At 44.1% G+C, this 26,465-nt stretch overlaps 1 protein-coding gene across 1 annotated transcript in view; it reads left to right on the top strand.

The window, feature by feature from the left end:
• The first annotated feature begins 664 nt into the window (after nucleotides 1-664).
• LOC140122730 (uncharacterized) overlaps nucleotides 665-26,465 on the top strand; it is a 103,036-nt gene continuing 77,235 nt past the window's right edge. Inside the window, exon 1 of the mRNA XM_072143878.1 lies at nucleotides 665-1,209. Coding sequence (XP_071999979.1) covers nucleotides 1,177-1,209 — 33 coding nt within the window. The 5' untranslated portion in view covers nucleotides 665-1,176. The remainder of the gene's footprint in view (nucleotides 1,210-26,465) is intronic.

Genomic DNA, 26,465 nt, shown 5'->3' with positions numbered 1-26,465 from the left:
CCCCGAACTCCTGCATCCGCCTCTAGCATCGCCCCGAACTCCTGTAGCCGCCTCAAGCATCGCCCCGAACTCCTGCAGCCGCCTCTAGCATCGCCCCGAACTCCTGCAGCCGCCTCAACCATCGCCCCGAACTCCTGCAGCCGCCTCAAGCATCGCCCCGAACTCCTGCATCCGCCTCTAGCATCGCCCCGAACTCCTGCAGCCGCCTCAAGCATCGCCCCGAACTCCTGCAGCCGCCTCTAGCATCACCCCGAACTCCTGCAGCCGCCTCTAGCATCACCCCGAACTCCTGCAGCCGCCTCTAGCATCGCCCCGAACTCCTGCAGCCGCGTCTAGCATCGCCCCGAACTCCTGCAGCCGCGTCTAGCATCGCCCCGAACTCCTGCAGCCGCGTCTAGCATCACCCCAAACTCCTGCATCCGTCTCTAGCATCACCCCGAACTCCTGCAGCGCCTCTAGCATCACCCCGAACTCCTGCATCCGTCTCTAGCATCACCCCGAACTCCTGCATCCGTCTCTAGCATCACCCCGAACTCCTGCATCCGTCTCTAGCATCACCCCGAACTCCTGCAGCGCCTCTAGCATCACCCCGAACTCCTGCAGCCGCCTCTAGCATCGCCCTGAACTCCTGCAGCCGCCTCTCGCATCGCCCCGAACTCCTGCAGCCGCCTCAAGCATCGCCCCGAACTCCTGTATCCGCCTCTAGCATCGCCCCGAACTCCTGCATCCGCCTCTAGCATCGCCCCGAACTCCTGTAGCCGCCTCAAGCATCGCCCCGAACTCCTGCAGCCGCCTCTAGCATCGCCCCGAACTCCTGCAGCCGCCTCAACCATCGCCCCGAACTCCTGCAGCCGCCTCAAGCATCGCCCCGAACTCCTGCATCCGCCTCTAGCATCGCCCCGAACTCCTGCAGCCGCCTCAAGCATCGCCCCGAACTCCTGCAGCCGCCTCTAGCATCACCCCGAACTCCTGCAGCCGCCTCTAGCATCGCCCCGAACTCCTGCAGCCGCCTCTAGCATCGCCCCGAACTCCTGCAGCCGCCTCTAGCATCGCCCCGAACTCCTGCAGCCGCCTCTAGCATCGCCCCGAACTCCTGCACCAGCACCAGGATCCACTACACTTTTTTGGGAATTTAAAAAAAAAATCAACCCTCAATATTCAGCCGCACCTGATGTTATGTCCGAATTCTACAAGTATCACCATAAAAAGGTAAGAAATCACTTTTATTATTATATTGTATTATACTGCATGGAAGATAGCAGTCCCATGTAACACCACAGATAACACAGTGATATCTCTGAGTACAGATCATGTAGTAGATGTGTCCTGCAGTCCTATGTAACAGCACAGATAACACAGTGATATCTCTGAGTACAGATCATGTAGTAGATGTGTCCTGCAGTCCTATGTAACACCACAGATAACACAGTGATGTCTCTGAGTACAGATCATGTAGTAGATGTGTCCTGCAGTCCTATGTAACACCACAGATAACACAGTGATATCTCTGAGTACAGATCCTGTAGTAGATGTGTCCTGCAGTCCTATGTAACACCACAGATAACACAGTGATATCTCTGAGTACAGATCATGTAGTAGATGTGTCCTGCAGTCCTATGTAACACCACAGATAACACAGTGATATCTCTGAGTACAGATCATGTAGTAGATGTGTCCTGCAGTCCTATGTAACACCACAGATAACACAGTAATATCTCTGAGTACAGATCATGTAGTAGATGTGTCCTGCAGTCCTATGTAACACCACAGATAACACAGTGATATCTCTGAGTACAGATCATGTAGTAGATGTGTCCTGCAGTCCCATGTAACACCACAGATAACACAGTGATATCTCTGAGTACAGATCATGTAGTAGATGTGTCCTGCAGTCCTATGTAACACCACAGATAACACAGTGATATCTCTGAGTACAGATCATGTAGTAGATGTGTCCTGCAGTCCCATGTAACAGCACAGATAACACAGTGATATCTCTGAGTACAGATCATGTAGTAGATGTGTCCTGCAGTCCCATGTAACAGCACAGATAACACAGTGATATCTCTGAGTACAGATCATGTAGTAGATGTGACCTGCAGTCCTATGTAACACCACAGATAACACAGTGATATCTCTGAGTACAGATCATGTAGTAGATGTGCCCTGCAGTCCTATGTAACACCACAGATAACACAGTGATATCTCTGAGTACAGATCATGTAGTAGATGTATCCTGCAGTCCTATGTAACACCACAGATAACACAGTGATATCTGAGTACAGATCATGTAGTAGATGTGTCCTGAAGTCCTATGTAACAGCACAGATAACACAGTGATATCTCTGAGTACAGATCATGTAGTAGATGTGACCTGCAGTCCTATGTAACAGCACAGATAACACAGTGATATCTCTGAGTATAGATCATGTAGTAGATGTGTCCTGCAGTCCTATGTAACACCACAGATAACACAGTGATATCTCTGAGTACAGATCATGTAGTAGATGTGTCCTGCAGTCCTATGTAACACCACAGATAACACAGTGATATCTCTGAGTACAGGTCATGTAGTAGATGTGTCCTGCAGTCCTATGTAACACCACAGATAACACAGTGATATCTCTGAGTACGGATCATGTAGTAGATGTGTCCTGCAGTCCTATGTAACACCACAGATAACACAGTGATATCTCTGAGTACAGATCATGTAGTAGATGTGTCCTGCAGTCCTATGTAACACCACAGATAACACAGTGATATCTCTGAGTACAGATCATGTAGTAGATGTATCCTGCAGTCCTATGTAACAGCACAGATAACACAGTGATATCTCTGAGTACAGATCATGTAGTAGATGTGTCCTGCAGTCCTATGTAACACCACAGATAACACAGTGATATCTCTGAGTACAGATCATGTAGTAGCTGTGTCCTGCAGTCCTATGTAACACCACAGATAACACAGTGATATCTCTGAGTACAGATCATGTAGTAGATGTGACCTGCAGTCCTATGTAACACCACAGATAACACAGTGATATCTGAGTACAGATCATGTAGTAGATGTGTCCTGAAGTCCTATGTAACACCGCAGATAACACAGTGATATCTCTCTGAGTACAGGTCATGTAGTAGATGTGTCCTGCAGTCCTATGTAACACCGCAGATAACACAGTGATATCTCTGAGTACAGATCATGTAGTAGATGTGTCCTGCAGTCCTATGTAACACCGCAGATAACACAGTGATATCTCTCTGAGTACAGGTCATGTAGTAGATGTGTCCTGCAGTCCTATGTAACACCGCAGATAACACAGTGATATCTCTGAGTACAGATCATGTAGTAGATGTGCCCTGCAGTCCTATGTAACACCACAGATAACACAGTGATATCTCTGAGTACAGATCATGTAGTAGATGTGACCTGCAGTCCTATGTAACACCACAGATAACACAGTGATATCTGAGTACAGATCATGTAGTAGATGTGTCCTGAAGTCCTATGTAACACCACAGATAACACAGTGATATCTCTGAGTACAGATCATGTAGTAGATGTGTCCTGCAGTCCTATGTAACACCACAGATAACACAGTGATATCTCTGAGTACAGGTCATGTAGTAGATGTGTCCTGCAGTCCTATGTAACACCGCAGATAACACAGTGATATCTCTCTGAGTACAGGTCATGTAGTAGATGTATCCTGCAGTCCTATGTAACACCACAGATAACACAGTGATATCTCTGAGTACAGATCATGTAGTAGATGTGTCCTGCAGTCCTATGTAACACCACAGATAACACAGTGATATCTCTGAATACAGATCATGTAGTAGATGTGTCCTGCAGTCCTATGTAACACCACAGATAACACAGTGATATCTCTGAGTACAGATCATGTAGTAGATGTGTCCTGCAGTCCTATGTAACACCACAGATAACACAGTGATATCTCTGAGTACAGATCATGTAGTAGATGTGTCCTGCAGTCCTATGTAACACCGCAGATAACACAGTGATATCTCTCTGAGTACAGGTCATGTAGTAGATGTGTCCTGCAGTCCTATGTAACACCGCAGATAACACAGTGATATCTCTCTGAGTACAGGTCATGTAGTAGATGTATCCTGCAGTCCTATGTAACACCACAGATAACACAGTGATATCTCTGAGTACAGATCATGTAGTAGATGTGTCCTGCAGTCCTATGTAACACCACAGATAACACAGTGATATCTCTGAGTACAGATCATGTAGTAGATGTGTCCTGCAGTCCTATGTAACACCACAGATAACACAGTAATATCTCTGAGTACAGATCATGTAGTAGATGTGACCTGCAGTCCTATGTAACAGCACAGATACCACTGTGATATCTCCGAGTACAGATCATGTAGTAGATGTGTCCTGCAGTCCTATGTAACACCACAGATAACACAGTGATATCTCCGAGTACAGATCATGTAGTAGATGTGTCCTGCAGTCCCATGTAACACCACCACAGATAACACAGTGATATCTCTGAGTACAGATCATGTAGTAGCTGTGTCCTGCAGTCCTATGTAACACCACAGATAACACAGTGATATCTCTGAGTACAGATCATGTAGTAGATGTGTCCTGCAGTCCTATGTAACACCACAGATAACACAGTGATATCTCTGAGTACAGATCATGTAGTAGATGTTTCCTGCAGTCCTATGTAACGCCACAGATAACACAGTGATATCTCTGAGTACAGATCATGTAGTAGATGTGTCCTGCAGTCCTATGTAACACCACAGATAACACAGTGATATCTCTGAGTACAGATCATGTAGTAGATGTGTCCTGCAGTCCTATGTAACACCACAGATAACACAGTGATATCTCTGAGTACAGATCATGTAGTAGATGTGTCCTGCAGTCCTATGTAACACCACAGATAACACAGTGATATCTCTGAGTACAGATCATGTAGTAGATGTGTCCTGCAGTCCTATGTAACACCACAGATAACACAGTGATATCTCTGAGTACAGATCATGTAGTAGATGTGTCCTGCAGTCCTATGTAACACCACAGATAACACAGTGATATCTCTGAGTACAGACCATGTAGTAGATGTGTCCTGCAGTCCTATGTAACACCACAGATAACACAGTGATATCTCTGAGTACAGATCATGTAGTAGATGTGTCCTGCAGTCCTATGTAACACCACAGATAACACAGTGATATCTCTGAGTACAGATCATGTAGTAGATGTGTCCTGCAGTCCTATGTAACACCACAGATAACACAGTGATATCTCTGAGTACAGATCATGTAGTAGATGTGTCCTGCAGTCCTATGTAACACCACAGATAACACAGTGATATCTCCGAGTACAGATCATGTAGTAGATGTGTCCTGCAGTCCCATGTAACACCACCACAGATAACACAGTGATATCTCTGAGTACAGATCATGTAGTAGATGTGTCCTGCAGTCCTATGTAACACCACAGATAACACAGTGATATCTCTGAGTACAGATCATGTAGTAGATGTGTCCTGCAGTCCTATGTAACACCACAGATAACACAGTGATATCTCTGAGTACAGATCATGTAGTAGATGTGTCCTGCAGTCCTATGTAACAGCACAGATAACACAGTGATATCTCTGAGTACAGATCATGTAGTAGATGTTTCCTGCAGTCCTATGTAACGCCACAGATAACACAGTGATATCTCTGAGTACAGATCATGTAGTAGATGTGTCCTGCAGTCCTATGTAACACCACAGATAACACAGTGATATCTCTGAGTACAGATCATGTAGTAGATGTGTCCTGCAGTCCTATGTAACACTACAGATAACACAGTGATATCTCTGAGTACAGATCATGTAGTAGATGTCTGTCCTGCAGTCCTATGTAACACCACAGATAACACAGTGATATCTCTGAGTACAGATCATGTAGTATATGTGTCCTGCAGTCCTATGTAACACCACAGATAACACAGTGATATCTCTGAGTACAGATCATGTAGTAGATGTGTCCTGCAGTCCTATGTAACACCACAGATAACACAGTGATATCTCTGAGTACAGATCATGTAGTAGATGTGTCCTGCAGTCCTATGTAACACCACAGATAACACAGTGATATCTCTGAGTACAGATCATGTAGTAGATGTGTCCTGCAGTCCTATGTAACACCACAGATAACACAGTGATATCTCTGAGTACAGACCATGTAGTAGATGTGTCCTGCAGTCCTATGTAACACCACAGATAACACAGTGATATCTCTGAGTACAGATCATGTAGTAGATGTGTCCTGCAGTCCTATGTAACACCACAGATAACACAGTGATATCTCTGAGTACAGATCATGTAGTAGATGTGTCCTGCAGTCCTATGTAACACCACAGATAACACAGTGATATCTCTGAGTACAGATCATGTAGTAGATGTGACCTGCAGTCCTATGTAACACCACAGATAACACAGTGATATCTCTGAGTACAGATCATGTAGTAGATGTATCCTGCAGTCCTATGTAACACAACAGATAACACAGTGATATCTCTGAGTACAGATCATGTAGTAGATGTGACCTGCAGTCCTATGTAACACCACAGATAACACAGTGATATCTCTGAGTACAGATCATGTAGTAGATGTGTCCTGCAGTCCTATGTAACACCACAGATAACACAGTGATATCTCTGAGTACAGATCATGTAGTAGATGTGTCCTGCAGTCCCATGTAACACCACAGATAACACAGTGATATCTCTGAGTACAGATCATGTAGTAAATGTGTCCTGCAGTCCTATGTAACACCACAGATAACACAGTGATATCTCTCTGAGTACAGATCATGTAGTAGATGTGTCCTGCAGTCCTATGTAACACCACAGATAACACACTGATATCTCTGAGTACACATCATGTAGTAGATGTGTCCTGCAGTCCTATGTAACACCACAGATAACACAGTGATATCTCTGAGTACAGATCATGTAGTAGATGTGTCCTGCAGTCCTATGTAACACCACAGATAACACAGTGATATCTCTGAGTACAGATCATGTAGTAGATGTGTCCTGCAGTCCTATGTAACACCACAGATAACACAGTGATATCTCTGAGTACAGATCATGTAGTAGATGTGTCCTGCAGTCCTATGTAACACCACAGATAACACAGTGATATCTCTGAGTACAGATCATGTAGTAGATGTGTCCTGCAGTCCTATGTAACACCACAGATAACACCAGGGCCGGCGCTATGGGTAGGCAAAGGTGGCAATTGCCCAGGGCCCCTGTGAGAAAGGGGAAAATCTCTTCTTTCAAATGAATCTTGAATTTTGTTTCTAGGTGCTATGGATCCAGAGATATTCAGGTTTAAAGTGAGAATATCAGGTGACATTTTTATATATAAAAATCACTCCCAACGGCAGTTTAACAGTTAATATCTCCGTTTTCCTACATTTTAGTAACACAAATTTAGATTCATATAAAAGAGGAGACCTGAAATTAACCCCCCAATCCAGATACTTAGCCATCAGGCTGCAGGGAGCATTAGCTGCACACAGGAGCTGCTGCAGCTCACAGATAATGGAAATATTCACTTTATATGTTACTGCATTTTGAGAAGGGATAATATCAACTAATATTCATGTTTTTAACCCTTCTCTATGCAGAAATTTCTAAGAACACACTTTGAGCCACATGTATCAATCGTTTTTTTCTGTTGTTTTTGCGCCTTTTCATTCAGGCGCACCGTTTTTGTGCCATTTTTGCGACTAAACGCCAAACTAGCTGCGCAGCAAAAATAACCAGCTTTCCCTCATTTATCCTAGCAATCCAGATGCTTTGCTGCGCCTAATGATATTCATCACTTGTGACTTTTTTAATTTAGGGGCAAAAACGCTCCAGCCCGGAGCTGGCGTTAACTGAGAAGAAAGCACTGAGCCCCTTTGCAGAATAGCTCATTTCTAGCAGCAAAGCTCATCCAGACACTGCAGACACTAGAACAGATCATACAGACATGAGATGCTCTGCAGACAGGAGCTGCAGACTCTGATTACACTTCATCACCTTCTATTTACAAAACATTCTTCAGAATCCTGAGCTCAGAGCAAGAGAGAAGAGAACGTTACAGAATGTTGCAGATAGTACTGACAAGTGTCCCCCATGTAATTCTGCACAGTATCACCAGTGTGTCTGAGGGGGATACTGTGCAGAATTCCAGGGGCGCAGCAGGGGACCAGCACTGGGGGATCCTCCCCCAGGAGAAGCCACTGCTGAGGAGGTCACTGGGTGCTGGGTGTCACACACCTGGGTGCTGCTGTGAGTGTTATCTTCATGCTGGGATGTGGGAGAAGCAGAGAGGAGCTTGTAGCAGGATCACATGTAAGTGCCTGAATCTAACATTGCGCCTAAACTGCGCCAAAATTGCGCCTAAACTGTGTTAAAGTAAAGTGATTAATAAGAGGCAGGAAATTAACTTATCACAGATGGTTGTAGCTTGTGATAATTCTGGCAAAACAGTGCGCCCGAATTTAGGCGCAACTACTACACCTAGTCGCACAAAAGTGATAAATGTGGCCCATTCTCTCTTATTCCCTTTTATTTTGTGATAGTTATTTTTTGTTGGGAAAATTGACTGATACGATGAACATTCAATCCTCTTCGCCTAATGTGATTACACCGCGACCAGAACATGTCCATAAAGCTATATGTAACACCAAAAACACACACATGTCCTAGAATAAAGTTTTTATTTCCCATCATCCTCCATTATTTACACCTATGTTATGTTCTCACTCTCATTCTTATGAAGCGCGGAGGGATCTGTTATTGTGCGGATAATACAATGGCGACATCTAAACGTGACTTTTATTATCTCATTAGCTCGGTTTATGGATATATAGTTATTTATTTGGGTTACCATTGTCTAAGGAACAGACAATGATACATCTGTGTGAATTTTCTGCAGTTCCCTTTGCTGCATATTTTGGTGAATATATTGGTGTGGGGTCTGTATGCTCTCCTCACATCTTACTGGTTTAGGAAAGTAGATTTTCTTTATATAAGTATCTGGATTTGTACATATTTTAGAGGAAATGAATGTTAATTGCCAAATGCATCACCTGGTTGTCTGCTTTCAAAATTCTATAGGTTTTATGGTACCTTTACTTTTTATTCTGTTTTATTGATATATTTTACAGGTTGTGACTGTCTAAAAATGTCTAGCTGAAAAGCAGATATCTAGTTATTACAGTTTTAGTGATATTATGTGGATTTATTTATGTGAACATATCAATAGGGCACATTTGTGAACTCTACAAATGTCCATGTATTACATTTAGGAGATGTGAAGGTAAACATTTTCTGTTTGGATCAAATTTTTTGCCATCAAAGTCAAATTTTAAGTATTTTTTAATAAAATGTTTCAATTTGAATCAAAATTGCATGAAGGCGCATATGTCTATAAAATCTTTGATGCAATTTTGAAAATGAGGCAAGTGTTTGCTTTCAGAAAATATCGGTCCCTCTCTCCAATGGGCCTCACAGTCTAATCAACCTACCAGTCATTTTTTGGAGTGTGGGAGGAAACCGGAGGACCCGGAGGAAACCCACACAAAGAGAACATACAAAATCTTTGCAGATGTTGACCAGCGCTGCAAGGCTGTAGTGCTAATCACGGAGCCACCATGCTGCCCATAAATCTCCCTATCATTTATCTATCTCCTATAAAATTCTCCCATATTACAGTTTCTTTTACCATACTAAAGGGAGCCTCTTGCTGACTGTGACTGGTCATAAAATAGTTTTATTTTGGGGCCCCACTTTTAGTTTTGCCCAGGGCCCCACTTTGTCTAGAACCGGCCCTGGATAACACAGTGATATCTCTGAGTACAGATCATGTAGTAGATGTGTCCTGCAGTCCTATGTAACACCACAGATAACACAGTGATATCTCTGAGTACAGATCATGTAGTAGATGTGTCCTGCAGTCCTATGTAACACCACAGATAACACAGTGATATCTCTGAGTACAGATCATGTAGTAGATGTGTCCTGCAGTCCTATGTAACACCACAGATAACACAGTAAAATCTCTGAGTACAGATCATGTAGTAGATGTGTCCTGCAGTCCTATGTAACACCACAGATAACACAGTGATATCTCCGAGTACAGATCATGCAGTAGATGTGACCTGCAGTCCTATGTAACAGCACAGATAACACAGTGATCTCAGTAGAGGACAGGTCGCTGCTGCTGACAGTTTCCCTGGTGCAGTCAGTGTGGGTGCACATGACTTTGTGTTTTAGCGATTCTTTCCATTACTATTACTGAGCTCCTGGCAGCGCGTTTCATGATCTCGTAGAATCTGGAACCTTTTGTTACGACTTGTCCTGAATTAGAATCGGATAACATTTCACTTTTCCGGAGGGGTTGGCGGCGGCGCAGGACAGGAATCTCCATTACTTCTGTCACCGTCACTTTAATAATTGTCAGATGTCTCAGCACTTGGTAAAATATTCATCCGGCTCCGGCAGCTGTCACATCACACAACGGAGATTCAGGATTTCCACTATTAGAGCCACGAGCCACGAGCCACCACTATATACTAGAGGGAGAACCGCAGGAGCCTCAGGCACAACTTCTGTGAGAGAAAGTCCAATGACTATGGGGCAGAAGTCCCCAGAAAACTCGGGGTCTGTTGCAGTTAAAGGGGTCCTCAAGCCAATTTTGAGATCAGTATCAGATCAATGGGAGTCCAACATACGGATAAACCGGTCCAGGATCCGGAACCATCAGTGCACTAAGCTGTAAGAATATAGCTCCATCCACTTTGTAGTGGCCATGCTCAAGTACTGCAACTTAGTTTCTATCCAAGCAAATGGGGTAAAGCTTCACTACTGTATCCACAGGGCAGGGACGTAACTAGGAGAGGATGAGCCCATAGCAGACGTCTGATTTGGGCCCCCCTCCCATTTAAAAAAAATATATATTTGTACACACACATGTTTATACAATTAAATACATTTATACACTCATATATCCAAACATATACATACCTATATACATACATACACTCATACACTCCACACTATCACAGACATTCACACATTTAAGCACACACAGTATTTGCATATTAAATACACACACATATAGTATATGTACATTATATTATTACACATACACTATAAACACCTTATATACACACATTTACAGCATAAACACACATACATACAGCATATATACACACGCAGACTATACACATATATACATTATATGCACCATATGCACACACATACAGCATATACGCATCATATACACACACATACAGCATATACACATCATATACACACACATACAGCATATACACATCATATACACACACATACAGCATATACAACATATACACATATATACACACACATATACAACATATACACATATATATACATATAGTACCATATACAGACATGTAGCATATACAATCAAACATACAGTGTATACACCATATGCACACACATACAGTATACACCATATACACACATGCAAATAATATACACCATATGCACACACATACAGTATACACCATATACACACATGCAGCATATACACATATGTAAATAATATACACCATATGCACACACATACAGCATACACACATCATATACGCACATACATACAGTACCACATACAAACAGCATGTACACACCTACAGCACATATACACATCCATACACTCATACACACATATGTATATACTCACTGTCAGGAAGTCCTATTATCCCTATTATCCTTATTATCCGGCTTCATGCCTGGGGGATGTAGACAGCAGGATGTAGAGATGGGAGATTCCTGGCTCTGCCGTTCTGCTGTTCCCTCTCCCGATATTTCTTATCTAAACTCCCGGGTCTGCTGTGTATAATATGTACATATATGTAAATATATACATCCTGCATTCTTTGCAGTGTGGCAGGTCGGGTAGCCAGGCCCCCACACACGGTGGGCCCCATAGCAGCCGCTATACCCGCTACCCCTGTAGTTACTCCCAGCACTGCAGGAGCGGGCCTGGATCTGCTGATCAGTGGAGGGTCCAGATGTTGGACTGCTATGGGGACAATATTGTAGTTGATATCGTTATTGCCACCCTGTGACTGACACTTTTATACAGTAAATGAGACACCAGGGATGTGGAAACTTCCTTAAACCCTTGATAGATGGGGCACAAGGCATTTGATTGAAGTTTTTTGGTGAAAAACAACAAAATTCTAATCTGCCCCTTACTTATGTGGGTAGATTGTAAGCTAAAACTTTAGACTTGCTGCTAATGGTTTCACCCCGTACATGGCGTCTGACTCCCAGGTGGTGACCTTTGGCTTGTCTCTGTTACATTCCCATCTACTCGGTGATTTGTTGCACCGTTGACCTTTGACTTTGTTTCTAATTTTCCTTCGGCTTCTGCGGAAGACATTGGAGGAGAACACTTGATACTAAATTGTAACTTTTCTGGCTGACCATGACCTGGAGACCTGACCGGGAGAGGTGACACTTGTGGTGAGGGTTTTATTTTGGAGAATGAGACACTTCTGTCGTTTTTCCATCTCAGTTTAGCAAAAGCCAAACCAACGGCAACAAAACTTCTACCCGGCCAACTCCTGAGGAACTCTGCGTGAACATCTGGGTAAGGAGACACTTCAGACTCTTGGATCCGGCACACTCCTCCGTATAAGATCCTCCGGCATTAGTAACGTCTACCTTGAGGAACAATTCTATTTTCCAGACATAATAAAAGCCCGAGCTGTGAAGGTGGTGTTTATATTACATCGTAACGCGGCAGATGTCTCTCATTGAGCGGACGGATAATATCGTGTACGGCTTCCATTGTGCGTCTCCATATCGTTCCCACACCTCGTGCCGGAGTCACATTCTCATTACCTTTTACATTCGCATACAATAAAGGGAAGTATAATGGAGCGGCGGCTGAACTCTTGGCCTTGCAGAGGAATGAAACAATTACGAGTGGAGCGCACTCCAACCGTAGAGAAATGAGAAGCTTCTCCGGTAATTCTTATCTACAGTCTGAAGTCTTTACAATAAGACTCGGAGTCATATTTGTTTCCTCTAGAGGTTCTGCATGTGGATAGCAGCAGGATGTAAGTTCTTCCTTTGCTTCGTCCTATAGCTACAAACCTGTCTTTAACCATTTTCCCAAACCCCTGAAGCTCCATGGGCCTCTCGTAGAATCAGCAAATAGAAAACCAGCTCACTCACGATGTGCCACCACAAAGATGGACGATGCCCAGATGCAACGAGGTAAATCCAACATGGTAAGCAGGGAAATCCAGTCTGACTGATAAAATCCAATTTAATTTGTGAATACAGTTCACATAGCAGATAAAAGCATATACAAAGATAGGAAGCTCCTAATTGGTACGGACTCACAACCCCAAGGAGCAATGGGGAGATTTTTCAGGACCTATGTAATGAAGGGACTAGCTTTATGAAAGACAAACAGGACAGTCAGCCCAAAATTCAAGCCCCTCAAAATGCTCCATACCCTAAACAGTACGGTACAACATGAAGAAGGTTAATCATTAGGTAAAAGTGCAAACAGATGACACAAACAAGGAAAATTAGTCGACGAGCCAGGTCACAACAGAGATAGGAAAGAAGTACCAAATCGCAGATACAGAAGAGTAGTCTGAGCCTGGATCCAAATACCAGGAATGAAGTCTCTCTCTCACACAGTATGGAGCTAGCCAAGATCAACTTTAACCAGCCCTAAACTAAGTGTGAACAAAATACATCCAGTCCCCGGGTTACGTACAAGATAGGTTCTGTAGGTTTGTTCTTAAGTTGTTCTTGTAACCCCCAGCCAAAAATTTTTTGGTCTCTGTGATCAAAGTACAGTAAATTACCAACATCCAGAGTTCCGTTTGTAACTAGGGGTCGTCTGTAAGTCGGGTGTTCTTAAGTAAGGGACTGCCTGTACTTATGGGAAACTAGAGACTCTACCCCAGAGCTCTGTAAGTCATGGATGTCTGCTGTTACTGGACCGGACTGAAGGAGGAAAAGGGTGCGGGACAATCATCTCCAAACAGCCATCAGCCCAAGTCCTCGTTCACACAAGCAAAGTCCAAATAGAAGAGTTAAGAGTTAAGAGTTAAATCAGCGTCTCCTCAGTCGCACATCACAGACCAAGGATGACGCTGACACATGCTGCAGCTAGTGCACCAGTTTCTGGTGTAGAAGCCCTGAAATGAGTTCAATTGCTGGCATACGGCCCATTGTATCCCAATTGGCCGGACCTGACGTAGAAATGCCCGATGGGGCGCAATGTTCACATCATATGCTGGCCAGCGTGTGATAAATCCCTCCCATTGTGTACAAAAAACCCTAAAAGAGGATTAAAAACTGAGGCGCCCCCGCCCTCAAATGTGTATCCTTCAAAGGGAACACGACTTGCTCTTCAGCACCTCCTGGGTAGGTCATGGTCTTTATCGCGGCTCGCTGACCCCACCTTCTCCTCTGACCGAGCTGAGGAGCCAAATCTCACAACTCTGCTGAATAATTGATGGCACATGTCAGATAGATTGTATGTGGGGCCGACGCCAGGTTTTAGCATTCGTAATATGTGTCGGTGGTGGTTAATTGGGTTGTTATCGCTGTAAGGTGTTGGGAGTGAATGTCAGATCCTATGTTCCGAATTGTGTTGGCACAATGTAAAGAGGCAAAAACGTACAGGAACGAGAACGCTCACAGCATCCGGTAGCAGTATTTCTGCTGCAGGACTGAAATTGATCAGGACAGATGAATCCAAGCTTGAATAGAAACTCATCCATTGGGGCACATTTACTTACTAAGGTCGTGAGCCCGATGTCCACCAGGTGTCGCTGCTGTGCCGAGGACCGCCGGAGTTCACCATCCTATTCCTGGTGCATGTAAGTGCATGTCAAGCGACACATTTTTTTTTTTTTTAAATACTGCGGTTTTTCCCGAATCCGTCGGATTTTCGCCACAATCCAATCGCGTGCGCCAAAAAACCTGGAGCTATTCGTCGCAAACCGGTAATTTTCAGGAAACCTGACGAAAAAGAGCGATTCGGGCCCTTAGTAAATGTGCCCCATAGACTTGCTATTTATAAAGAGACTTTATAGGGAGTTTCCTGAGAATCCTTAGAGGGACCCACATCAAATTCTCTAAATCTGTGGTTCTCAACCTTCCTAATGATACAACATGGAGTCATATTTGTTTCCTCTAGAGGTTCTGCTTGTGGCACTGGGATAGCACCAGCAGCAGGATGTGTAATAAATTTGGTGCACAGTCCTACTCTATACCGGAACGCCCTTTTACGTGCAGAATTTTGTGGTGAGGCGGATACAGCACAACTATTGTTGTGTTGGATCCACCAGTTGGGACTTGTTGGGGGTCATTTACTAAGGGGCCAAATCGCTATTTGTTGTTGCGTTTCTCGAAAATTACCGTTTTGCGCCGAATTTCCCCCCGTTTTTTTTGTGCACGCAATCGGGTTGTGGTGCATTGGCGCCGGCATGCAGGCGACGCAAATCGGGGTGGGCGTGGCCATCGGAAAACCCGACGGATTCGGAAAAACTGCCATATTTTTTTTAAAAAATGTGTCGCTCGACATGCCACCAAGCAACGGATGGTGAACTCCAGCAGACCTCGGCGGACTTCAGCACAGCAGCAACACCTGCTGCACATCGTGCGCTCTGCCTTAGTGAATTGTCGGAAGACCCGAATCCTCGACGGAGAACGCGCCACTGGATCGCGACATGACCAGGTAAGTAAATCTGGCCCATTGTATCAAGAGGATGACTATAAGAAGTGTAACCACCAAGCTAAGAGCCTCCACCAAGAAGTCACCACTGACTGTGCCAGTCGTCTCTTCATCAAACCACCAAACCAGTGGAGAAAAGTTCTGTTATGGGTCATCTCCTGGATCACGGGTCCCTGATCCATCCTTGAATAATATCCAAAGGTAACAAACCAAAGATCCTGGAATTGTGCACAACTTTAGTCTTTCCATGACTCTAAATGACGAGGGATGGAAAATTATCTGCACATTTCGAACACGAAGATTTGACTTATATTCAATATGATGAACCCCGACTGTAATACAATGCGTCCCCATCTGTGATATATATAGTATATAATGGGGCAGATTTACTTACCCGGTCCATTCGCGATCCAGCGGCGCGTTGTGTGTGGAGGATTCGGGTCTTCCGGCGATTCACTAAGGTTGTGCGCCCGATGTCCACCAGGTGTCGCTGCTGTGCTGAAGTCCGCTGAGGTCCGCCGGAGTTCACGATCCTATTCCTGGTGAAGGTAAGCGCGAGTCCAGCGATACTTCGGGTCTTCGTTGGGCCACGCCCCCGATTTCCGTCATGTGCATGCCGGCACCGATGCGCCACAATCCAATCGCGTGCGCCAAAAGCCCGGGGAAATCGGCGCAAATCGGAAATATTCGGGTAACACGTTGGGAAAACTCAAATCGGGCCCTTAGTAAATGACCCCCAATGTCTCCATAACACTGTCATATATTCATCTCTCCTGAGAAATCGATAAAATCCTCTGCGTGTGAATACACATTGCAATAAACACCTCCTGACAGCGGGAGAAGCGGCGGATACTCCCCAAAATCACTCACGGGAGACTGTGCTCATGATCATTATGTGCAGCTCTAGGCCTGGTGGTGGGGGAAGCGATGGGGGATGACAGTCCTCAATGTACAGGATCTCACTCTCTAATATCTGGCACATTCTCACCTCCCGCTGTGATATTCAATTTATACTTTCCCCGAGAAAGAGGAAATGGTACAAAGCTGTAAACGTGGAATAAACTGTGATGATATCTTCACATTAATTCATACAAACTGCGCTCAATGAAACCTCCAATCATAATATCCAAGAATCTACATCACATAGAGGAATCCGGGGTAACAGCCGAGGTGAGAATATAATAGGGAAATGATCATCTTCTGTCCTGGGATCATCACCAGAAAACTGCAATATTATAGAATAATAAAAATGTAACCAATGTAATACTGACCCATTGTGTAAGAATATAATATAACTACTATAATACTGCCCCCCATGTACAGGAATATAACTACTATAATACTGCCCCCCATGTACAGGAATATAACTACTATAATACTGCCCCCCTATGTACAAGAATATCACTACTATAATACTGCCCCCTATGTACAAGAATATAACTACTATAATACTGCCCCCTATGTACAGGAATATAACTACTATAATACCGCCCCCTATGTACAGGAATATAACTACTATAATACTGCCCCCTATGTACAGGAATATAACTACTATAATACTACCCCCTATGTACAAGAATATTACTACTATAATACTGCCCCCTATGTACAAGAATATTACTACTATAATACTGCCCCCTATGTACAAGAATATAACTACTATAATACTGCCCCCTATGTACAGGAATATAACTACTATAATACCGCCCCCTATGTACAGGAATATAACTACTATAATACTGCCCCCTATGTACAGGAATATAACTACTATAATACTGCCCCTATGTACAAGAATATAACTACTATAATACTGTCCTCTATGTACAAGAATATAACTACTATAATACTGCCCCCTATGTACAGGAATATAACTACTATAATACTGCCCCCTATGTACAGAATATAACTACTATAATACTGCCCCCTATGTACAGGAATATAACTACTATAATACTGCTCCTATGTACAAGAATATAACTACTATAATACTGCCCCCTATGTACAAGAATATAACTACTATAATACTGCCCCTATGTACAGGACTATAACTACTATAATACTGCCCCTAAGTACAAGAATATAACTACTATAATACTGCCCCCTATGTACAGGGATATAACTACTATAATACTGCCCCCTATGTACAAGAATATAACTACTATAATACTTCCCCTATGTACAAGAATATCACTACTATAATACTGCCTCCTATGTACAAGAATATAACTACTATAATACTGCCCCCTATGTACAAGAATATAACTACTATAATACTGCCCCCCATGTACAGGAATATAACTACTATAATACTGCCCCCCTATGTACAAGAATATCACTACTATAATACTGCCTCCTATGTACAAGAATATAACTACTATAATACTGCCCCCCATGTACAGGAATATAACTACTATAATACTGCCCCCCTATGTACAAGAATATCACTACTATAATACTGCCCCCTATGTACAGGAATATAACTACTATAATACTGCCCCTATGTACAGGAATATAACTACTATAATACTGTCCCCTATTTACAGGAATATAACTACTATAATACTGCCCCCTATGTACAGGAATATAACTACTATAATACTGCCCCTATGTACAGGAATATAACTACTATAATACTACCCCCTATGTACAAGAATATAACCACTATAATACTGCCCCCTATGTACAGGAATATAACTACTATAATACTGCCCCCTATGTACAGGAATATAACTACTATAATACTGCCCCCTATGTACAGGAATATAACTACTATAATACTGCCCCCTATGTACAAGAATATAACTACTATACTACTGCTCCCTATGTACAGGAATATAACTACTATAATACTGACCCCTATGTACAAGAATATAACTACTATACTACTGCCCCCTATGTACAGGAATATAACTACTATAATACTGCCTCCTATGTACAAGAATATAACTACTATAATACTGCCCCCTATGTACAAGAATATAACTACTATAATACTGCCTCCTATGTACAGGAATATAACTACTATAATACTGCCCCCTATGTACAAGAATATAACCACTATAATACTGCCCCCTATGTACAGGAATATAACTACTATAATACTGCCCCCTATGTACAGGAATATAACTACTATAATACTGCCCCCTATGTACAGGAATATAACGACTATAATACTGCCCCCTATGTACAGGAATATAACTACTATAATACTGCCCCTATGTACAAGAATATAACTACTATAATACTGCCCCCTATGTACAAGAATATAACTACTATAATACTGCCCCCTATGTACAAGAATATAACTACTATAATACTGCCCCCTATGTACAGGAATATAACTACTATAATACTGCCCCCTATGTACAAGAATATAACTACTATAATACTGCCCCCTATGTACAAAAATATAACTACTATAATACTGCCTCCTATGTACAAGAATATAACTACTATAATACTGCCCCCTATGTACAGGAATATAACTACTATAATACTGCCCCCTATGTACAAGAATATAACTACAATAATACTGCCCCTATGTACAAGAATACACTATAATACTGCCCCCTATGTACAGGAATATAACTACTATAATACTGCCCTCTATGTACAAGAATAAAACTACTATAATACTGCCCCCTATGTACAAGAATATAACTACTATAATACTGCCCCTATGTACAAGAATACACTATAATACTGCCCCCTATGTACAGGAATATAACTACTATAATACTGCCCTCTATGTACAAGAATATAACTACTATAATACTGCCCCCTATGTACAAGAATATAACTACTATAATACTGCCCTCTATGTACAAGAATAAAACTACTATAATACTGCCCCCTATGTACAAGAATATAACTACTATAATACTGCTCTCTATGTACAGGAATATAACTACTATAATACTGCCCCCTATGTACAAGAATATAACTACTATAATACTGGCTCCTATGTACAAGAATATAACTACTATAATACTGCCCCCTATGTACAGGAATATAACTACTATAATACTGCCCCCTATGTACAAGAATATAACTACTATAATACTGGCTCCTATGTACAAGAATATAACTGCTATAATACTGCCCCCTATGTACAAGAATATAACTACTATAATACTGCCCCCTATGTACAAGAATATAACTACTATAATACTGCCCCCTACGTACAAGAATATAACTGCTATAATACTGCCCCCTATGTACAAGAATATAACTACTATAATACTGCCCCCTATGTACAAGAATATAACTACTATAATACTGCCTCCTATGTACAGGAATATAACTACTATAATACTGCCCCCTATGTACAAGAATATAACCACTATAATACTGCCCCCTATGTACAGGAATATAACTACTATAATACTGCCCCCTATGTACAGGAATATAACTACTATAATACTGCCCCCTATGTACAGGAATATAACGACTATAATACTGCCCCCTATGTACAGGAATATAACTACTATAATACCGCCCCTATGTACAAGAATATAACTACTATAATACTGCCCCCTATGTACAAGAATATAACTACTATAATACTGCCCCCTATGTACAAGAATATAACTACTATAATACTGCCCCCTATGTACAGGAATATAACTACTATAATACTGCCCCCTATGTACAAGAATATAACTACTATAATACTGCCCCCTATGTACAAGAATATAACTACTATAATACTGCCTCCTATGTACAAGAATATAACTACTATAATACTGCCCCCTATGTACAGGAATATAACTACTATAATACTGCCCCCTATGTACAAGAATATAACTACTATAATACTGCCCCCTATGTACAAGAATACACTATAATACTGCCCCCTATGTACAGGAATATAACTACTATAATACTGCCCTCTATGTACAAGAATAAAACTACTATAATACTGCCCCCTATGTACAAGAATATAACTACTATAATACTGCCCCTATGTACAAGAATACACTATAATACTGCCCCCTATGTACAGGAATATAACTACTATAATACTGCCCTCTATGTACAAGAATATAACTACTATAATACTGCCCCCTATGTACAGGAATATAACTACTATAATACTGCCCCCTATGTACAAGAATATAACTACTATAATACTGCTCCCTATGTACAAGAATATAACTACTATAATACTGCCCCCTATGTACAGGAATATAACTACTATAATACTGCCCCCTATGTACAAGAATATAACTACTATAATACTGGCTCCTATGTACAAGAATATAACTGCTATAATACTGCCCCCTATGTACAAGAATATAACTACTATAATACTGCCCCCTTGCTGAGAGGTTGTGTGCAGTGTGAGCTCCTGAGGTCTCCTCATGTCTGGAGCTAGCCCAGGGCGGGGCCACCCTGGGTGGGGAACTTCCCCATGCAAGGCCCAGGCTCCAAGGCCTAATCTGGGAAATAACTCCCAGACACCAAAACTAATGGATGAGAATCCTAAAATCTCCGGTACAGTAAGTCATGTCAGCGGCTGCAGTTCAGCCAGAAGCAGTGAAGTAAAGAATGAAGAGTTTGTGAAGAAAGAAGCAGCAGTAAGTTCCAGTTTGGTGAAGTCACCTACCAGTGTGAATGTGCAGCAGAAGCCAGTGAGTGGGAACACAATGTCGGGTCATCCAGGACAGAGGAGCGAGCAGGTTGTGCAGGAGCAGAGGAAGCCTCCAGCCCCGGCCTCACCTGTGCCGTGTACACCTCCATCAGCCAGGCAGAGGAGGACATCTCTGGAGAAGCAGACCTTGCTGGAGAACCTGCAGCAGCCTGTACTCATCCGCTCTGAGCGCACAAGGTATGGGAGTGGAGGCAGCAAGGCCGAGACCAAACTAGCAGGGAGGCCTCAGGCTGCTACAAGTGCTGCTACTGGACAGTGTCATCCCCCAGCAGTAAGAGCGGCAGCGCGCCAGAACCCAACAGTGGCGCAGAGGCACGGACCCAACAGAGTGCCATCACCTACCACCTGTAAGAAACCTGCAGCAACTCCATGTGCAGCGGCTGAGCGTGCACCTGCAGCAACTCCCTATGCAGCGGCTGAGCGTGCACCTGAGCTCCTCCTGGCTGATCAGATCCCAGCACTGGTAAAGAGACTGGGAAACCTGAAGGAACAAAAACTGCTGCTACAAAAAAACATTGACTGTGCCTACAAGCTGAAGGCAGCAAACCCGGAGAGACATGAGCTGTTAGACAAGAAGCTGACCACCCTGGCCAAGCAGCTCGCTGACAATGTCGCCCAGACTGAGGCTGTCCTGGAGCAGATGGGTCCCCTGGCAGAGACCTACAGGAACCAGGAGCGCTTCCAGGCCCAGAGACATCATGGAGGAGCATCTAATCCGGCAACTGAGACCAAGGGGAAACCTATACTTCAGCCTGCGACTTTCCCATACCAGCAAGGGGATCTCTACAAGAAAGATAAAGCCATGAAACAGCAACCACCCACAGCAGAAGCACCACAAGTCCCAGCAGCCTGCAATCAGCAGAAGGATCACAGCCGTCCCTCTGATGTTACCAGAGCAGAGCAAACACCACATGTCCCAGCATTCAGCGTGCAACGTGGATATCTGCCTGATGGTAGCGGTGGAGAACAAGCACCACAAGTCCCAGTTGACGGCTCACTGCAGCAGGACTGTGCACCTGATCCTGAAGGTAACACTGTGGCATTTGAGCAGGATCATCAGGACTCTGCTGGGACTGATTGTACTGACATTGATGGGACTTCAGTGCCTGATACTGCTCATACATCAGTGCCTAATGCTGTTTCTAATATCTGTGACACTGCTGCCCCCAATGTTGGTGATAATGCTGATGCATCTGTATCTCCTCCTGATAATACCATTGTGTGTGATAATGTTCCAGCAGGGGAAGCGCAGTCTGTGTGGGATGTTGCCATAGAGCAGGTAGAGCAGTGTATGGAGGCTGATGGTGGGGAGGGGGTAGTACAGTCTGATGCTCAGGACTTCCCCCCTCTAGTTGCTGAGGTATCAGACCCTCAGAGTGCAGGAGCCCAGCAGCCCCCGCAGCGCCCCCAGACACAGCAGGGTACGGGCCCTCACCAGTCTTCTTCTGGCAACGCCTGGAGCCGGGGTGCACCATCTTTTTCATCCGGCTCTCATTACACCGGTCAGGCATTTAAGAGGAGGAATGTGGTGAGATTTAGGCACAAAGGGGCCAAGGAGGACCTACCTGACAGGCGGTTTGTGGTCAGATCACTATTGTGTGAACAAATGGGTTTCTCGCCAAGTGACATTTTGGCAGTAATTAACCTCCCCGATCGCCAGGGATATGATGTGAGCTTTAAGCTGATGGGCAACCTGGACCGCTTTTGGGCCATCTTCCCCAGGTTTAGAGATGCAGAGGGGTGGAATAATTTCAGCTTCATCCCCATCTCTAAACTTGGTACAGTCACTGTCACAGTCATCTTCTGGAATGAGTCTGTTCCCCAGCAGGATATTGTCATCTGGCTCAAGAGGCACTGTGACCTCATGTCAGAGCTCACCAAGACCCGGGATGAGGACGGGATCTGGACAGGAGGGTGGAAGGTCCTGGTGAAATTAAGACAATATAACAACATAACCCAGCATCTGCCCAACTCCTTCTTCATTGGCCGGGAGAAGGGGGTATGTTTCTATCCAGGTCAGCCCCGTAGATGCTTCAAATGCGGTAGAGTCGGTCACATCGCCAGTAATTGCTCTGTGGTCAAGTGCAGCCTGTGTGGGGATATCGGCCATGTGAGTGCGGACTGCCAGAACATCAGGTGTAACCTGTGCGGTGAGATCGGGCATGCCCACAGGGATTGTCCCAATGCCTGGCACAACATCTGTAAGAGCTTCCCTGATGAAGACCTATTGGCAGGGGCAGATGACCTGGGGGAGGAGGAGGCTTTGTTATTAGGGTCAGATCAGGCTACGCCAGAACCTCAGCAGGTCCTAGAATCAAGTGATGCTGTACCAACACCAGACCAGCCTCAGACCCAAACCACAGAGGGAGATATGGAAGTTGTCCAGCAGGTTGCACCACCCTCAGTGCTCATTCCCTCTTCAGCCACAACATCTGCTAATAAGAGGAGGAAAAAAGATAGGTCCACCCGGAAGCCTGAGGGTGAGTGGACCACAGTTCACAAGTCATCAAAGATCAGAGTGGACAGTGGAACAGACATGACCATGACTGTGAATAGATTCAGTGTCCTCTCAGAGTCAGACGCAGAGGAGGAGCTAGAGAAGGAACTGCAGAGGATGGTGGCAGAGTATGATGAGGATCCCGATGGTGACCCCCCCTCAAAACGGAGACCCCATAGGGTGGGGCCAGAGTCTGAATCAGACATGGAGACGGGTGGTGAAGAGGAGGGATCTGATCCAGATTTATGATGATGGGGACACTCTCTCTGCTTCTTGTTATGGCTCTAATGGCGAACTTTAATCTGAAAATAATATCTAGCAATGTCAACAGCATTAGGGCAAGAAGGACAAGACATGCGGTGTATGAACATCTACATTATCTCGATGCCGATGTCTTTTTCCTACAGGAGACTCATCTTAATAGTCTTAGTTTGTTAAAAGAAGCAGAGAGAGAATGGCGCTCCGGGCCGTCCATCTGGTCACTGTCTGTGGAGCCGTGTGCTGGGGTCTCCATACTGTTTAATACCCACGATGTCACCATTCACAGACTAACCGAGGTGTCGATGGGAAGATGTTTGGTGCTGGAGGTTACTATCCGAGGTAGAAGGCTCCGGCTTATCAATATCTATGGTCCACAGACAGTGACTGACAGAGTCAATCTATTTAATGATGTGAAGCCATATTTATTTACATCTCTCCCAGTCATCATGGCGGGTGATTTCAACGCCACTAGGACAGTGAGTGACAGACCCACTGGTAGGCCTCTTGCTAGGGACTCTAAGGTCTTAAATGATATTATAGCACAGTCAGGTTTGTCTGATGTCTTTGTGCAGGGTGGTAGGAAACCCAAATTTACCTACTCCTGTGCTGGGAGGCATAGCAGAATAGACCTAGCGCTGGTGACTCCCTCGGAGGTCATTGGGGATAGAAGTGAGAAGTCTGTCCCATACTCGGATCACCTGGCCCTATACTTCTACTTAGGTAATACAGAACGGCCAGATATAGGAAGAGGCTTGTGGAGACTAAATTCTACCCTATTAGAAGATGTGTTTGTCCAGGAGCAAGTCCACTCTCTTATACAGGGTGAATCGGAGAGAGTGTATTTCTATAACCACATATCCGACTGGTGGGAGGACGTCAAGGAGGAGATCCGGTCCCTCTTGAAGAGACTGTCAGTAAAGAAGGGTAAGAATAAGTACAGCCAGTATCTCAAGCTGCGGAAAGAATTGGAGTCACTCTATTCGGCGGGTGGGGATGACAAACAAAAGATTGACCGACTGAAATCTGAAATAAAGCAGTATCAGTACAGCCGCTACACGTCCCTGGTTGTGGAGCGTGACTATGGAAACTTAGTCACGCCAGATCCATATGAGAGTTGCCGGGAACGTGTGGCTAAGAAATCGATCACAGGTCTCACTGACTCCCAGGGAGTTTTACAGGAATCTCGGGAGGGTATCCTGGGGGTGGTGAGATCCTACTATGCTGAGTTATTTCAGAAGAAGGTTTTGGATAAAGACAAAATGGCTCAATTCTTGGAGGCAACTCCAGGCCCTGACACTAGAGATTTGGACTTTTCTCCTTTGACAGCAGAAATAACAGAGGAGGAGGTTAAAGAGGCCATTGATAAGTTACATCTGAAGAAGGCACCAGGTCCTGACGGTATTACAGCAGAATTTTATAAGAAGTTCAGAGACCTCTTAGCCCCGATCCTTGTGGATGTGTTTACCAATTGTCTAAAAAATCACCTGATGCCTCCATCCATGAGAGTGTCCTCCCTTATTCTGCTGTCTAAAGGTAAGGAGCCTAGTGACATCAAGAACTGGAGGCCGATCGCCCTCTTGAATGTCGACAGGAAGATTCTGGCAAAAATTATGTTTTCTAGGTTAGTCTGTTTGTCCCCGGCACTGTTGGCAGGCTCTCAGTACGGCACGGTAAGAGGGCGGAACATCTCTGGAGCAGTCATCTCGATTAGAGAGATGTTTGAGAGATGTAAAGCTCTGAGGTGTGGGAGATATGTTGTAGGTCTGGACCAGGCTAAAGCCTTTGACAGGGTTGATCACGATTATCTATGGGCCACTTTATCAAAGTACGGTATTCCGGGACAATTTATAGATTGGCTGAGAACTTTGTATAGAGAGGCGAAGAGCTTTCCTCTGATCAATGGTTGGCAGGGGGACACTTTCGGGGTAGAGGCTGGGGTGCGACAAGGTTGTCCTCTGAGTCCACTGCTGTATGTGTTTGCTATCGACCCGTTCCTGAGATCACTGCAGCGGTGTGATTTTCAGGGGGTGCCTGTCCCCCATTGCTTGCCTTTGAAGGTAGTCGCCTACGCGGATGATGTGACTGTGGTGATATCTGAACCTCGTGAGGTGGAGATGCTGTCCACAGCCATCAGAAGTTACTCAGGGGCCTCCGGGTCTCTGGTCAACCTTGAGAAGAGTCAAGCTTTCTGGACATTGGATGCTGCTCCTGGCTTTGATCTGCCACAATTCGCCAAGGCCTCCACCCATATT

Source organism: Engystomops pustulosus, chromosome 3 (genome assembly GCF_040894005.1).
Source record: "Engystomops pustulosus chromosome 3, aEngPut4.maternal, whole genome shotgun sequence".
NCBI classification, from domain to species: domain Eukaryota; kingdom Metazoa; phylum Chordata; class Amphibia; order Anura; family Leptodactylidae; genus Engystomops; species Engystomops pustulosus.
This window is presented reverse-complemented; position numbering and strand designations above follow the sequence as displayed.